Source organism: Ranitomeya variabilis, chromosome 1 (assembly GCF_051348905.1).
Source record: "Ranitomeya variabilis isolate aRanVar5 chromosome 1, aRanVar5.hap1, whole genome shotgun sequence".
NCBI classification, from domain to species: Eukaryota; Metazoa; Chordata; class Amphibia; order Anura; family Dendrobatidae; genus Ranitomeya; species Ranitomeya variabilis.
Genome location: NC_135232.1, coordinates 144,802,055 through 144,819,286, shown reverse-complemented (window position 1 = coordinate 144,819,286; position 17,232 = coordinate 144,802,055). Strand labels below are relative to the sequence as shown.

General features: G+C 44.7%; 1 protein-coding gene across 2 annotated transcripts in view; it reads left to right on the top strand.

Annotated features, from left to right (window-relative positions):
- RIOK2 (RIO kinase 2) overlaps nucleotides 1-17,201 on the top strand; it is a 77,242-nt gene extending 60,041 nt beyond the window's left edge. The window contains exon 10 of one of the 2 annotated variants that reach the window (XM_077289608.1): nucleotides 14,067-17,201. In XM_077289608.1, the coding sequence (XP_077145723.1) occupies nucleotides 14,067-14,222 (156 nt within the window). In that variant the 3' untranslated portion in view covers nucleotides 14,223-17,201. Of the gene's footprint in view, nucleotides 1-14,060 lie in introns of both variants that reach the window. The other variant, XM_077289600.1, reaches the window with a different exon arrangement.
- Nucleotides 17,202-17,232: the final 31 nt, after the last annotated feature.

Genomic DNA, 17,232 nt, shown 5'->3' with positions numbered 1-17,232 from the left:
GAGTGTCAAAACTCTAGAAGATAGAGCTGCTGTTCTTGAAACTGGAAAGGATTTTGAGCATTTGCTTGGCGTACCTGTTGCCCAGAAAGGTACTGGTGAGCTAATGGCTGAAGTTGTTATTCAGGAGGTAGACCGATTCGCACTACGTGACCTTATCATTGGTATATCTTTCGATACAACTGCATCTAATACAGGAATGATCGAAGGAGCATGTATCAGAATTGAAACTGAATTTGGGAGACCATTGTTGTGGTTGGCTTGCCGCCACCACACCCACGAATTAATCTTGAAAGGAGTGTTTGGTAACTGTTGTAACATCCCATCAAGTTGTCCTGACATCCAGATTTTCTGAAAGTTCCAAAATCAGTCGAATTCATTTAATAAGAAGTCCTATTTCATGATGTTAGATGAAGAAAATCCCATTCAAGGTTTTCTAGAAGAACAACATGTGAAAATAATGGACTACCTCAACAATATCTTGCAAGATGGCAGTCATCCAAGAGAAGATTACAAAGAGCTATTAGAACTATCATTTCTATATCTTGGAGTCTGGGATGAAAACTATTTCGAATTTAGGGTTCCAGGGGCTCTGACTGAAGCAAGGTGGATGGCAAAGGCCATATATGTACTCAAAATTGTGTTATTCACTAAACAATTGCATATTTCTAATACCGAATTGAAAGGAATAAGAAAAGTAGTGCGTTTTGTCTAATATATGTCCGCTTTTGGCACGAGGCAGTTGTAAGTCGATGGGCTCCAAAGAATGATTTGGAGATGCTACAGCTTTTGCAATATTATCCAGATAAAGATGTCAGAGAAAGTGCCCTCACAGTGGCTAAGAGTCACATTCGGTATCTGTCAGAAACTAACATAGGATTGGCATTTTTGGATGAACGTATCAGTCAGGCTGACAAGGATAAGATGTTTGAAAATGTAAGAATGAAACCTGCAAAGAAAAAGGAGCTGAAACAGTTGGAAGGTAAAAAACTAGTTTTTGAAGGAAAAGACCTCAGCGATTTTGTTACAAGTAAAACAAAGACATTCTTTGAATTGAATTTTGGGATCCACGATGTAGAAAAATATTGCAGTGATACAGTAAGAAGCTCCATCAATGCTTTTAAGGTGGTGATAAAGAAGTTTAATAATTCAATCAGAGATGAACAACCGAAACAGTTCTTAAGAGTTGTCGAGTATCCTAGAAAAGCCATCACCAAGCAAACAAAAGGAGTTGCATCTTTCACAGCACATTAGTGTAAATCATTTAATACGTATGATACTGCCTATCAATACTATTTATTGTCACTATTATTGTAAGTTTTTAATTGTTTGAATTTCTAATAAAAAATACTTAACATTGAAAATCTGTTTTTTTGCGTGCTTTTATTAAACTGATAAAAGTGTGCAACCTCTAAACATAGTTCGATCATCTTGAAAATTGGCATATATACTTTTTACATTAGTGAGACTCGGGGCGTAAGCAAAGTCTGCAAAAATTTGACATTTTAATTTTTACCATACAAAATGAAACACCCTATAATGTAACCTCACTTTTTGTCCTTTTATTGGTACATTCCATAAAGGACTATGTTTATTAGAAATAAGACGTGACCAGTTTGTTTGCCTACAAATTATTATTATTATTTTTTTTTTACTGACCAGTTATGTGCCTGCTCTTTGAGGCACCACAACAATTTTTACTTGTTCCAATTAAAGCCTCCCTTTTAATAGTGACCTAGTCTTCACAAGTAAGTGTACAGGTCCTAGCGATGTCCTCTTCTACTGGTTGACCATGTAGGCTGGGCAGTCAGTGTATCATAGAGTGATAATGTAGATATTGTAGCCAAAAATCATGTAAGTGAACGTATAAATTTTATGAACTGCCTCTTTGGTTAATCAGAATAACTTTTCAACATGCATGGCCACTAGATGGCGCCACAGTTGATATAATTGATGCCCAAAACAATTCTAAAATAAATTGCGGTCTTACATGTTGGAGATGATTTTGGCTCATATTTTATCAGTAAGGTTAAATAGTTTTCTTGTACCAGGAACTGACTGTGCTGAGCAAGTGCCAAAGAAGATATAAAGTTATACTGATAATTGCACTGAATATTGTGTCCGGATATGATATGATCTTTGGGAGCCATATCCCAGAAAATAGTTAAAGACCAGGTTTCCTTTAATAGAGCTAACGAAAAATGCATGCTCTGCTGTGAAAAAAAAAAAAAAGTGAGCAATAGGTAATAATTAATGATGAGCGAACGTGCTCTGATAAGGTGTTATCATGCTCGTGTGCTAACAAAGTGTCTTCGGCGTGCTTGAAAAATATGCTGCTGCATGTCTCGTAGCTGTTAGACAAATGTCAAATGTGTAAAAATTGGCATGTGCATATATATTCACCTTTTTTGCTATGAAGCCCCTAAAAAAATTCTGATGCCAGCAATTGCCTTCATAAGTCACATGCTTAGTGAAATGAAGTCCGCCTGTGTGCAATCTAAGTGTCACATGGCCTGCCAGTATATATACACCTTTCCTGAAAGGCCACAGAGGCTGCAACACCATTAAGCAGGAGGCCCCAATAACCAAATACCATGAAGACCAAGGAGATCTCCAAACAAGTCAGGGACAAAGTTGTTGAGAAGTACAAGACAGGGTTGGGTTATTTAAAAAAAAATCCAATCTCTGATGATTTCCCTGAGCACCATGAAATCCACAATTATCAAATGGAACTACAACAAACCTACCAAGAATGGGCCGCCTACCAAAACTCTCAAGCTCGGTCAAGGGGGCATTAATCAGAGATTCAGCACAGAGACCAAAGGTAACCCTGAAACGGCAGCAGAGTTTCCAAGCAAAGACTGGAGTATTTGTCCATATGACCACAATAAACCGTACACTCCATAGAACAAAGCCTTCACTTGCACATAAGAAATGTAAGGCTCATTTGAATTTGCCAAAAGACGCGTGAGACTCCCCAAATGTATGGAGTAAGGTGCTGTGGTCAGATGAGACCAAAATTTAACTTTTTGGTTACCAAAGTAAATGCTTTATCTGATGCCAAACCAACACAGCTCATCACCCCAAGAACACCATCCCCACAGTGAAAGATGGTGGTGGCAGCATCTCACTCTGAGGATATTTATGGGCAGCAGGCACAGGGAAAAATGGTCCAAGGCGAGGCAATGAGGAAAAATTCCAGTAGCAGAGACTTATCCAAAGTGACTTGCAGCTGTAATTGCCACAAAAGGGCGCACTACAGAGTACTGACTTTAAGGGGTAAATAGTTATGCACACTGAAGTTTTGCTATTTTGTCCTATTTGTTGTTTGCTTCACAATAAAAAGAAAGTCATATGTTCAGTTTTATACATGTTCTTTACATGACCTGATGGAAATAACCAAAAAAAAAAGTGAAATTCCAGGTTGTGAGGTAGAAAAACAAAAAATGCCAAAGGGGTGAATACTTTTGTAAGCCATTGTATGTGCTTCTGATAACATGAGTCTACGCATAAAATGTTCATACTAGCAGTGGAGAAGTGTGTAAGCAGGCTTTTAAATGACTGATGATCAGATTATGGCCATGGTAAGCCTACTTAAATGGGTTATCCACTACTCTTACTGCTTCGCAATATCTATGGACTGAAGTGGCAACAGGGCTAGAGGCGAGTATAAGGCTATGTGCACACGTCCGGAATTGCCAATTCCGCCACTGTGACGTGGGTAAAACGTATGTGGAATTGGCATGTTTTTTCCCGATAAACACTAGCGTTTTACAAGCGTAATTAGCTTGCAGAAAGCTAGCGTTTTACAAGCGATCTGTAGCATCGCTTGGAAAACTGATTGACGGGTTGGTCACACTTGTCAAATATAGTGTTTGACAAGTGTGACCAACTTTTTACTATTGATGCTGCCTATGCAGCATCAATAGTAAAAAGATAGAATGTTAAAAATAATAATTAAAAAAAAAAATCGTGATATTCTCACCTTCCGGCGGCCCCTGCAGCCTTCCTGCTCCTTGCGATGCTCCCGGCAGCGGCAATGACCCCAGATGATGTAGTGGTCTCTTGAGACCCATACATCATCACAAGCATCCCTGGGAACGGGAGCATCGCGAGGAGCGGGAAGGCTGCCGGGGACACCGGATGGTGAGAATATCACGATTTTTTTATTGTAATCCTTTTTTTTTTCTGTTTACAGGTATATGGTTCCCAGGGCATGGAGGAGAGTCTCCTCCTCCTCCATCCTGGGTACCAACCGCACATGATCCGCTTACTTCCCGCATGGTGGGCATAGCCACATGCGGAAAGAAAGTGGATCAATGCCTTCCTATGTGTGCAGAATCCCCGCGATTCCGCACAAAGAATGAACATGCTGCATTTTTTTTTCCGGAATGCGATTCTGCCGTGGAAAAAAACGTAACGTGCACAAAAATTGCGGATTGCATTCTAATAATAGGATGCTTTAATGTATGCATTTTTTTTCGCGGTTTTATCACATTTTTATAGCGAAAAATCCTGAATGTGTGCACACAGCCTTAGTGTTATTTTACAAGAGGGAAACTAAGGAATTAAGAAGGAGTTGTCTGAGTAGTAGACAACCCATATAAATGCAACCTTACGCTAAATGTGCACATCCATGTTTCATTTGTCTGTGAACTAACCGTGATGCTTGGATCAGTTGCAGGTCTGCTGATTTGAACTCAACAGTTTCATATACCCCCTGTGAGTCTCTTGAGTTTGGGTTAGGAGACTCACAGCTGGTCCGGACATCATAGGCCACATGACACCGATGTGTGAATGTTGCCTAGATTTGCACAATTTTAAAAATTAAAAAAGAATTAATAAATTATGTGCCAAAATGTGCTACCTTAACGAATTAACATTTGGCCATAAAATATTTTTCCAGGACGTCCCTCCTGACAGCACCATGGAGGACGTCCTCCTCCCCCTTGCTGGGACAGGAAACACATGAGAGTTTAAAGGTCATGTCCCACCCCCAAATCCTCAGTGTTTTTCCTGTCCCTGCAAGGAGGGACGCACGAGAGAAGCTGTGTACGCTTACCGGAGCTCAGGGGGATCGTGCGGCTTGCCAATACACTTCCCCCTCTCAAGAGGCTCAGGGCAGAAACTCTCCGGTGGGGAGTCCCTCTGCTCCAAAGACCAGGAGCAGGACGAGGCTCCTGGTGGCAGCCGCTCCTCCCGGGGGGAGGCTCTCGGCTGCGGATGCGGTGCCATGTGACAGCGGGGCACGGCATACTGAGCAGCGTCTCACTCTGACCAGCGTCTTCCGGATCTCCGAGGGAACCGCGTCACTTCCGGTGACGACGCATCCGGCAAACGTCACTTCCGGTGACGCGGCAAAAGCGGGGAAGTGCATGCGCTCCAGTGGTGGAACGCATAGCAGCACGGGCGCTCCTCCACAGCGTTAGGAACGGCTGGACCTTCGGACTACTATGGCGGAGGTACCATGGAAGGAGACATGCCCGGCGATGAAGGGGTAAGTGCGCATAGCGCAGTCTAACCTCACGGCTCTTTTAGACTCATCCCCTATCTTATGTCGTTTAAGGATAAGGGAACCCCCGCTGCCCCCCCCCCTGCTCCACCTAAGAAACTCGGCAAGGTCTCTGCAAAATCCATCAGATGCCCCATATGTCATGTGAGGCTCCTGGACTCCCATGACAAGACCTTGTGTGCATACTGCACATCTAAGGTTGTGAAGGATGAACAATCTTCACTTCTTTCAGAAATGAGATCCCTAATCCGGGAAGAGGTCCAGGCTTCTATGTCCAGTCTTTCAGGGCAGTTCAGCCCCATCCCTCGCCGCAAGAGAGCCAGACGGGAACGAGACCTGAGAGAGCCAGAGTTTAGTTCTGAGGACAGGTCCGACCCAGAGGACTCAGTCTCAGAGGAGGAGGGGGAGCTCCCCTCAGGGAGCCAAGATCACCATAGGAAATATCTCTTCTAGGCGGAGGAGACGAACAACCTTGTCCAGGCTGTGAGAAGCACGATGCAAGTAGAAGAGACAACCAAGCCGCAGTCCAGATAGGACTTGATGTTCGGGGGACTTATGTCACGTCGACAAACAGTCTTCCCCGTTAGTGAGCATATTAAAGCCATGATACTGGAAGAGTGGAAGGAGGCTGAACGTCGGCTGGTACTGTCTCGTGACTTTAAGGGTCGCTTACCATTCGACCCTGAAGAAGTCAAACTATGGGAAGAAATTCTCAAGATAGACGTCCCGGTGGCAAAGGTCGCCAAAAAGACTCATACCATTCGAGGACTCATCTAATTTGCGTGATCCTATGGACAGAAAGGCTGATATACTTCTTAAAAGGGCCTGGGAATCTTCCGCGGCCTTAATTAAGACTAACATAGCAGCCACTTCGGTGGCCAGATCTATGTATCTATGGTTGGGTCAGTTGGATGAGCATCTGTCTAATAGAACCCCGAGGTCCGACATTATAAGCTCCCTTCCCATTATGAAATCTGCCATGGCATTCCTATCTGACATGACGGCAGAGTCAGTTAGATTTTCAGCCAGGTGCGGCTCTTTATCTAACTCAGCTAGAAGGGCGGTCTGGTTAAGATCCAGGTCAGGAGATAGTGCCTCTAAATCCAAGCTCTGCTCAATCCCCTTTTCAGGGTCAAGAGTATTTGGACCCTCTCTAGATACTATTCTAGAGTCTGCCTCTGATAAAAAGAAAGGGTTCCCAGAGGACAAACCAAAAAAGCCTCAGTCCTTTCGGAAAGGATTTCCCTTCAGGAAGCAGTACGATTTCAGAGGAGGTAGATCCAATAGAGGATCATACAGGGGTTCCCGTAGCCAGGGCAATAAGAACAGAAACTTCTTCTTTAGCCCATCCTCTAGATCTAAAACACAATGACACCACTTATATCAGGGGGAGTCTTCGACACTTTGCGGGAAGCTGGACCCAGATCACTCAGAATCAGTGGGTCCTCCGAACCGTGGCAGAGGGATACAGCATCGAGCTCTATTCCCCTCCTCCAGAAAGATACATCGCTCCTACTGTGGTCAGAAAAGGCTCTGCCATGCTGATAGATCTGCAGGATATGCTCTCTTCAGCAGTCATAATTCCGGTCCCTCCACTAGAGGTAGGCCAGGGACACTACTCTTCTCTATTCTCCATCACAAAACCGTCCGGTGACTCCCGGACGATAATAAATTTAAAACCTTTGAACGGCTGGGTCAGGTACAAAAGGTTTCGTATGGAATCCATACGTTCAGCAATTCACTTCATAGATCGGGACGCTGTGATGTGCACTCTCGACCCGAAGAGTGCCTATTATCAGGTCCACGTCCACCCCTCATCTCAGAGGCTTCTGAGGTTTGCTGTGGCTCTGCCGTCCCGGACCTGTCACTACCAGTTTCAATGCCCTCCCTTCGGGCTTGCCTCGGCACCTCGTGTATTCACAAAGCTAGTGTCGGAGATCGTCGCCTTCCTGAGAAGCCAAGGGGTCATAATAGTTCCATATCTCGACGACTTTCTACTTGTAGCAAGATCGCCAGAGACACTATTAGTCCACAGGAGCCAGACCATTTCGGTAATGGAACAATTAGGATGGGTCATAAACTGGCAGAACTCCGACCTAACCCCAGAATACAGGAAGACCTTCTTGGGAGTATGTCTAGACTCCAGAAACAGAATATCTCTATTGCCCGAGAACAAGCTGGAGGCAATCCAGACTCAGATCAGGCTCCTTTTACAGAACAGAGCCTCCATAAGGACGGCCATGAGAGTACTGGGTCTAATGACAGCCTGCATACCTTGTGTCAGATGGGCACAGTCTCACTCAAGACCTCTGCAAAGACTAATTCTCTCCAGATGGGACAGTCGCCGGTTTTCACTGAACAGTATTCTGAAGCTAACGGTTCCAGTACGACGGTCTCTCCTCTGGTGGACACAGCCGGAGAACTTAAGAGTCGGAGTACTATGGTCTACCTCCCCCTAGTCACTACAGACGCCAGTGCATGGGGATGGGAAGCCCATCTAAAGGGCAAAATCCTACAAGGAAGGTGGCCAGCAGGAGTCATTCAGAGCTCCTCCAACTTCAAGGAGCTGTATGCTGTCTGGGAAGCCTTGAGAAGAAATCGACACACTCTTGCAAATTGCCACGTCCGGATACTATCCGACAATGTGACAACGGTCTCTTTCCTGAAACATCAGGGGGGCTCAAGACACCATCTGCTCCAGGATCTAGCGGGAAGAATATTTCGATGGGCAGAGAGTTCGGTTCTATCCATTTCTGCAATTCACCTAGAGGGCTCTCAGAACGTGATAGCAGACTATCTGAGCAGAAAGCGGGTGTTTCCAACAGAGTGGGAACTCAACCAGGATATCTTCCAGGAGTTATGCCTTCGTTGGGGAACTCCCTGTATAGACCCGTTTGCAAACAGAAGAAACTCGAAGGTCTCAAGATTCTTCTCTCTGAACCCACGGGACCTCCCGGAGGGGTTAGACACCCTGAGCCAGGGCTGGACGGAACCTCTCTCATACGCATTTCCTCCTCTGGCACTGATCCCAGCCGTTCTCCGAAAGATCAAGGAGGATCGAGCCCAGGTTATCCTGATCGCTCCATATTGGCCAAGAAGGAGCTGGTTCTCTCTGCTAACAGACTTGGCGATCGAGAACCCAATAGAGCTTCCTCTCAGGGAGGATGTAATCCAACAAGGTCCAGTTTATCACCCGAATCCAGAGAAACTCCATCTCTCGGCATGGATCCTGAAAGGGACATCCTGAAGGCGAGGGGCTTATCAGACCAAGTGATAGCCACTATTAAATCCAGCAGGAAGCCAGTCACTTCGGCAATCTATTTGAAGATCTGGAAGCGCTTCTGTCTGGAGGGTGGCAGGTCTGAGGTTGCGGCAGACACTCCTGACATACCTGGAATCCTAAACTTCCTGCAGGCTGGATTCAACAAGGGTCTTAGACCAAGCACCTTGAAAGTGCAGATCTCAGCACTTAGCTCTTTTTTTGACTATCCCCTAGCATCTTACCCGTGGGTGGTCAGATTTATCCAAGCTACTCAGAGGTTGCGCCCCACCATTAGGCAACTAACGCCTCCCTGGGACCTCAACTTGGTCCTCAGATTCTTATGTAAAGACGCATACGCCTCGGCTGATAATATGCCCATATCAATCCTCACACGTAAAACAGTATTCTTAGTGGCAGTAACCACGGCTAAGAGGGTGGGGGAAATTCAAGCCCTGTGTACTAGGGACCCGTACCTACAGATTAGAGAGGATAGTTTAATCCTTAAACTAGACCCCTCATTTATTCCAAAAGTAGGTTCCGCAAAGAACAGAAATCAGGAGATCGTGTTACCTTCATTTTGTAATAGCCCTGCTAATGCAAAAGAAAAAGCCATTCATTCCCTCAACGTCAGACAGGCAGTCTTAGATTACCTAGCAGCCACTAGCTCATGGCGGATAGACCCAAATTTGTTCATTCTATTTGGGGGAAAGAAAAAGGGAAAGAAGGCCTCTAAGGCATCTATTGCTCGTTGGATCACTTCCGTGATCTCTGAGGCCTAACTGTCTGAAGGGGTCCCACCTCCGGAGGGCCTTCATGCACACTCTACTAGAGGGATATCTACTTCCTGGGTGGAGAGAGCAGGCGCCTCTCTGGAGCAGATTTGTAGGGCTGCAACATGGGCCAGTGCCAATACCTTTTGTAAACATTATAAACTTGATGTTTTGTCTGGTCAACATACTGCATTTGGGAGGAAAGTTCTCCAAGCGGTAGTCCCACCCTAAGGAGGTGCTTTGGTACTCTCCATGGTGCTGTCAGGAGGGACGTCCTGGAAAATAGGCATTAGTCCTACCGGTAATTATGTTTCCAGGAGTCCATCCTGACAGCACGGGTAGTTCCCCCCCTGGTTTGATGTGATAACATAACATGTAATGTGCTGACATATGATGTAATATGTTTTTTTGTCATTAAAGTCTTATTTGCATTTCCATGAAGCGGTTCTTGTTACAACACTGAGGATTTGGGGGCGGGACATGACCTTTAAACTCTCGTGTGTTTCCTGTCCCAGCAAGGGGGAGGAGGACGTCCTCCATAGTGCTGTCAGGATGGACTCCTGGAAACATAATTACCGGTAGGACTAATGCCTATTTTTGTGGCCCACCTGAGTTATTCCTAGTGGTCTTTGGGTAGTGGGGAGCCAGTGCAGGGATTGACAAAGGGGAGAGGCCGGGGAATAGCGGGGGGGACAGGTGGATTAGTCGGGCAGCAGAGTTTAGAATAGATTTGAGGGATGCACCAGAGTGTTCAAGGGGAGGCCGCAGAGCAGGAGGTTGCAGTAGTTAAGGCGTGAGATGATGAGGGCATGGACTACGGTTTTTGCAGATTCTTGGTTGAGGAATGTACGGATCCATAAAATATTTTTGATTTGAAGTCGGCAGGAAATGGAAAGCGCTTGTATATGTGGTTTGAAAGAGAGATCCGTGTCAAGGATTACCCCAAGGCAGCGAGCTTGTGGGACTGGGGAGAGTGGGCAGCCGTTTACTTTAATGGATAGGTCCGTTGGGGGGGGTTTGTGTGAGATGAGGGAAAGATGATGAATTCTGTTTTGTCCATGTTAAGTTTTAGAAATCTAGCGGAGAAGAAGGATGAAATAGAGGACAGACATTGATGGATTCTGGTTAGTAGGGTGGTGATAACTGGTCCAGAGATGTAGATCTGTGTGTCGTCAGCATAGAGATGATACTGAAAGCCGTGAGATTCTGAGCTGTCCAAGGCCGAAGGTGTAAATGGATATGAGCAGTCGCCCTAGGACTGAACCTTGCGGGACTCTGACAGATAGGGGGCGAGGTGAGGAGGTGGTGTGCGAGTGGGAGATGCTGACTGTCTGGTCTGTTAGATATGACGAGATCCAGGATAGGGCCAAATCTGTTATGCCAAGGTATGAGAGGGTCTGTAATAATAGGGAATGGTCCACTGTGTCAAAGGCAGAGGACAGGTCCAAGAGGAGGAGGACAGAGTAGTGTTGCTTGGCCTTGGCGGTTAATTGAAAATCTTTATTCGAGGAGTGCATTGAGAACAATAAAACCTAAAAATGATTAATGCAAATCAAAATTAATATCCCATGGTGGTCTGGATTTGGAATGATACTCCAATTCAAAGTGGAAAATCAAATTACAGGCTGATCCAACTTCAATGGAAATGCTTCAAGACAAGAAAATGATACTTGGCATGGTCCTATTGAGGCGGTGGATGTCCTCCACAGTGATCTCTTCCCAGACCTGGATTAAAGCATCAGTCAACTCCTGGACAGTCTGTGGTGCAACGTGACGTTGGTGGATAGTGCGAGACATGATGTCCCAGATGTGTTCGGTTGGATTCAGGTCTGGGGAACGAGCAGGCCAGTCCATAGCATCAGTGCCTTCATCATGCAGGAACTGCTGACACACATCAGCCACATGAGGCCTAGCATTGTCATTCACCAGAAGTAACCCTGGGCCCAGTGCATCGGCATATGTTCTCACAATAAGGCTGGGGTCACACTTGCCTGTGCAATGCGAGAAACTCGCACGAGTCTCTCGTATCAATACCCGGCACTCGGACCAGAGCGTGTGGCTGCATGTATTTCTATGCAGCTGAACACTGCGGTCCCGAGTGCCGGGGTCAGTGCTGGGAATTGATGCAAGAGACTCATGCGTCTCCAGACTCTCACGTCTGTCGCATGTGCTCAGTCTGAACTTTCTCTCATCTGTATAGAGCACAGGGCGCCAATGTTGAATCTGCCAATCTTGATGTTCTCTGGAAAATGCCAATCACCCTGCACATTGTTGGGCTGTAAGGGCAACATCCACTTGTGGATGTCGGGCCCTCCTATCACCCTCATGGAGTCTGTTTCTGACAGTTTGAGCAGACCATGGATGTTAGTAGCCTGCTGGAGGTCATTTTTTTCAGGACTCTGGCACTGCTCCTCCTGTTCCTCTTTGCTCAACGGAGGAGGTAACGGTCCTGCTTCTGAGTTGTTTCCATCCTACTGCCCCCTCCACGTATCCTGGTGTACTTGCATGTCTCCTGGTATCTGCTAAATGCTCTGGACACTGCTGACACACAGCTACCTTTCTTTCCGCAGCTCACATTAATGTGCCATCCTGTATGAGCTGCACTACCTGAGTAACTTCTGTGGGTTGAACAGTAGACACCGCTTCATGCTACGATACAGTACCTCTAGGAGTGAGAGCAATGACAAAATGCAAAATTGACCAAAACAGCCAAAAAGGATGAGAACAGAGAAATGGTCTTTGGTCACTCCCTGCGGAACCACTCCTTTATAGGAGTTGTCTCCTAAATTGCCTATCCTTTCTTCCTGTTGTCTGTCCCTTTTGCACAACAGCAGTAGAAATTGATTCCCAATCTGTCTTGCTTCATAACTGGACAGGTTGATTTCACAGGAGTGAGATTGACTTGGAGTTACATTGTGTTGTTTAAGTGTTCCCTTTATTTTTTTTAAGTGTACTGTATGTGTATATATAATTGTGTGTTCCTTCCTATAGGTATCTGGAAAAAAACCATCAAAGTGGCATTAGATTTTGTCCAGCATTTTTGTCATTATCAGCCTGATCTTTTACATTGGGTTGAAGTATAAAACTTTCCTTCTTTTAATTAGTGAGTAACATATATAGTTGGGTAGATAAGGGCACAGATTGAAAATGTGTGTTTTGAGGTAAGGCTAGGTTCCAACATTGCATCTACGTTCTGTTTTCCAGCGCACAGGTTGTACTGTGATTTAATCAAGGAAAGAAAACCACTCAAATGAGCAAAAGATTTGAAGGATGCTGGTGTAGTAGCCACCAGACCAGAGCTCTGTGAACTCCTACCTGTTTGCATGTTTGATTAGTAGGCGCCTGCGATGTAATGCATACTTAATTCCTCAATGATGTCTCCTCGGTCATATTAACGAGTAGAGATTCCGGGGATGCCAGCAGGTTGGAGGTAGTTCTCAGGACTTGTGTCCCGCTGCCATGGAGTATCGATTTGGCCTGTTGGAGTAGTTTCCTGCTAATCTTTTTGATCATCTCCAACTTATTCCTTAATAAATTACACCAGGAGTGTATTAAAAAAATGCTTTTATATTTTTTTTTTCCTATCTAGGATCCTCTCCTGTTTGGAAATATTGCTTAAAGGGAACCCATAATCAGGATTTTATAGCCCAAACTATTAGCATGTATGTAACAGATCTTTAATGCTGATAAAATCCTTCGCTTTCTTGTAGAAATTCATTTTAGAGAAATTGTAATCTAGCGAGTTGCCAGTGCAGTGGGGTGGGCGCTACACTTACAGCTCTTCTGCCTCTCTCCCTTCTCCCCATCCGCTGCTGCCTCCTGTCTGACTGACAGCTCTCTGAATCATGAACCTCAAAATCATCAACTGTGTGAGCAACACCCAACGGTGGCGGGAAAGTGATGCTGCCAGAGACTGATGATGGGGAGAGGTGGCGGTAATGGACAGCTGGCTACAAACTCCAATCCCCTTGTCTGTATGTGTGGAGATTTTGTTCCTTTTTCCCTTTTTTGTTTACTTGGCAGCTTAGTTTTTATCCTCTAAAGTTCTTCGTTCTTGCTTTTCTTGATCAGTTAAGAAATGGATAAAAAAAAAAACAACATATCTTAACTAGATCAACTCCGTGTGTGGCCGGCCAGTTTTCTTCCTCCAGCTGAGCAATAGCTGCCAGGATGCTCCTGCATCTGGTCTGCAGGATGGAAGGCATTATATCATGAGTTTCTTTGGGAATTCATAACTCACCATGTTCTCAGAAAAATATAGTGTAGGAGGAGGTGAGACAATGCTCCAGATCTCTGCTGTTTACTGCTATACACACATCTCTCTTCCTAGCAACAAAGCAGCATTCTTTAATTGAAATGGATACAATACTTGCAAGGAACGTTCTCTCCTCTGCTATACTTACAAACAAAGCATTATTAGCTTCCTCTTAAAAGGGAAGCTCTTTTTCCTATTTGATGCGTTGTCTCTGAGTGTCAGACTTCTTTGCTTTTTGTGATTTGTTGGTTTTGCTCTCCATAGGAACAGGTGAAGCAGAAGGTGAAGAGGCAGCTGACAAAGCAGCAAAAATCTGTCATCAGAAGACGACTGCAAAAGGGAGAAGCAAACGTGTGCACCAAGCAACGCCGCGAGAACATGTTCAATATCAAGTGCAGTGTGGATGCCGCCAGCTTCTGGGGATAATGTCTGCGGCCCTTTTACTTTTACATCTATGCAGTTCCTTCACTTTCTAATATTGATATGTGTTTTTACCACTTAAAGTTAACAAATGTAATTCTTCTGGATTTCCTGTTTTTCTGCATTACTTTCATATAGAGTCATACTAAGATTTTACAGCCTATGCAGTTCCAAATGTAACAACTGCTCTAAAGCAATGGCCAGAGACTGGTGACTAATGGATGTAAAAGACACATGTGGATGAAAAAATGCTGCTAAAGAGCTGAGTAGTTATATTTTTAAGAAAAATATATGCAGTTTAGGCAGAGATTTGTCCCATTAGTGTGCATCCTTTGTGGCATAGTTCTTCACTTGTACAAGAACACAGGAGTTGTATACCAACCTCTGTATATGTCTGGTTAACTCCTTCAAGACCTTTGACATGAGTCCCTGCATTTGATGTGGACTCACACGCCGAGCCCACATCTGTCCCTGCACTTGATGGCTGATTTCGTTAGCCATCAAGTTCCTTTAGCAGCCGAGGGTGAAGCGGTGCTCTGCCCCCGATTGAACCTGTTAAATCCCGCTATTAGTCACTAACAGCGGGATTTAACACGTTGGCAGGAAGTGCTTCATTAATCCTGCCCATCGGCGCCCCTGTCACGTGTTTGCTGATGACCACCAGGCCGGTCATTGTGAATCTCCTGTGACCAGCGTTCAAAGGAGATTGTGATTTCTGCTATACATAGGACAAGCGATTGGATTATCCAAGCTTCAAGTCTCCTAAGGTCCACTTGAAGTCAGTGAAAAGTGTGGGAAAAAGTTTTTAAAATTATGACGAAGAAAGGAACCGAAGTTCAAATCACCCCCTTTTTTGCCCATTTAAAAAATAAAAACACATTTGCTATCGCTTCTTTCAGAAATGTCCGATCTATCAAAATATAAAAACAATTAATCCGACTGGTAAACGTCAGAAGCAGATGTCTCTGATAAAATATATTGCAAAGTATCATATGATCCTGCTTCTCTCTCCTCGATTGATGTCATTTTCAAAATTCTCAATTCTCTGGTAAAATCTGTATCCAATCAATACAGACTTCTTCACTACAGAGAGAGAATCTTATCAGTAGTAATAGTCATCACCTATGCGAAGGAGAGAAAGGAGGAGAAAAAGACAGAGCTCCTCTCCCTCTAGTCTACATAGTCTTATCAGAAAAAAACGTATTTTTCGGACTATAAGATGCACCTAGGTTTTAGAGGAGGAAATTAGGAAAAGAAAATTGAAGCAAAAATGTGGTCAATTCTGTACTTAATATTGCCTATCCTGGTATTGTTAATATCCCCAACCTAATACACATGGATCGCTCATCCCTATCCTGGTATGCATAGCCCCCTCATCCCTATCCTGGTATGCTTGGCCCCCTCATCCCTATCCTGGAGTGCATGGCCCCCTCATCCCTATCCTGGTGTGCATGGCCCCCTCATCCCTATCCTGGAGTCCATGGTCCCCTCATCCCTATCCTGGTAGGAATGGTCCCCCTTCATCCCTATCCTGGCAGGATTGATCACTCTATCCTAGTATGCATGACCCCATCCCCTATCCTGGTATGCAGGGCCCCCATCTCGTCCTAGTAGGCATATCCCTATCCTGGTATGCAGGGCCCCCATCTGGTCCTAGTTTGCATGGCCCCATCCCTATTCTGGTATGATTGGCCCGCATCAGAAAACATAAAAACAAAAAATCATTACTTACCTTTGCAGTGCTCCCTCGCAGCATCTGGTTCTGATGCTAGCAGCTGCTTTATGCTTGTAAGCAGCGCATGGCAGGGACCTCATGCTCTTCAGTAGCGCGCACAGTGTCAGCCGCCGGCTTCCTGCTGCTGCCGGCGGTCACATGTGCTGCTACTTTTAAGAGAAATGAATATTCATCTCTCTGGATGTGGAGAGAGGTGACTATTCGTTTCTCTTAAGTAGCTGCACACGTGACCACCAGCAGCTGACACTGCACGCTACTGAAGAACAATGAATGCTCTCTGCGTTCACAGTTCTGCCGTGGGGAGCAGTGAGTATTCCTGCAGCTGCCCTTCGGCTTGCAATGATGTCCCTGCCATGCGCTCCTTACAAGCATAAAGCATATGCTGGCAAAGGAGCAGGATGCTGTGAGGGAGCGCTGGGAAGGTAAGTGTAATGGTTTGAATTTTTTATGTTTTCTGATGGGGCCATGCATACCAGGATGGGGGTGGGGGCCAATCATACCAAGACGCTATTAAAGAGAAATGAATGTTCATTGCCCTCCACGCCCATGGGCGTGACATGCAGTGAATATTCATTTCTCTTTAGCAGTGGGCACAGGAGTTAGCCGCAGGCTCCAGCCTCCTGTGACTCGCTGCTCCACCGATGCTACTCCCCCACCTACCCACCACAGCCAGAGCCGGTACATCCAGACTATAAGACACATACTTCATTTCCCTCCACATTCTTATAGCCTGAAAAATACGGTAATCGTCATCTCTTACTTCATTAATGCAAAATCTGTTTTCACTGAATACAGATTTTACTTGAGAATTTTGAGACCGAATGAGTCCTTGTGGACAAAGCAGATTTCTCTGATAAGATATATTACAAAGTTGTTTATTTTCACGTGTACTATCGATTTAGGAAATAAAAACTAAAAGTAGTTATATTTTAACACTTTCACCCCGAGCCTGTTTTCACCTTCATGACCATGTCAAATTTTACAATTCTGTCCAGTGTCACTTTATGTGGGTATAACTCTGGAAAGTGTCAGCATATCCCACTGATTCTGAGATTGTTACGAAAAACCATATTGTACTTCATGGTAAAGTTTGTTCAATATGATTTGCGTTTATTTGTGGAAAAAATGGAAATTTGGTGATTTTATTTTGAAAATTTTGTAACATTTTCAAAGTTTTTAATTTTTATGCTCTTAAATCAGTTATGTCACACAATAGTTTAATAAACAACATTTCTTACATGTCTACTTTACATCAGCACAATTTTTGAAGCATAATTTGTT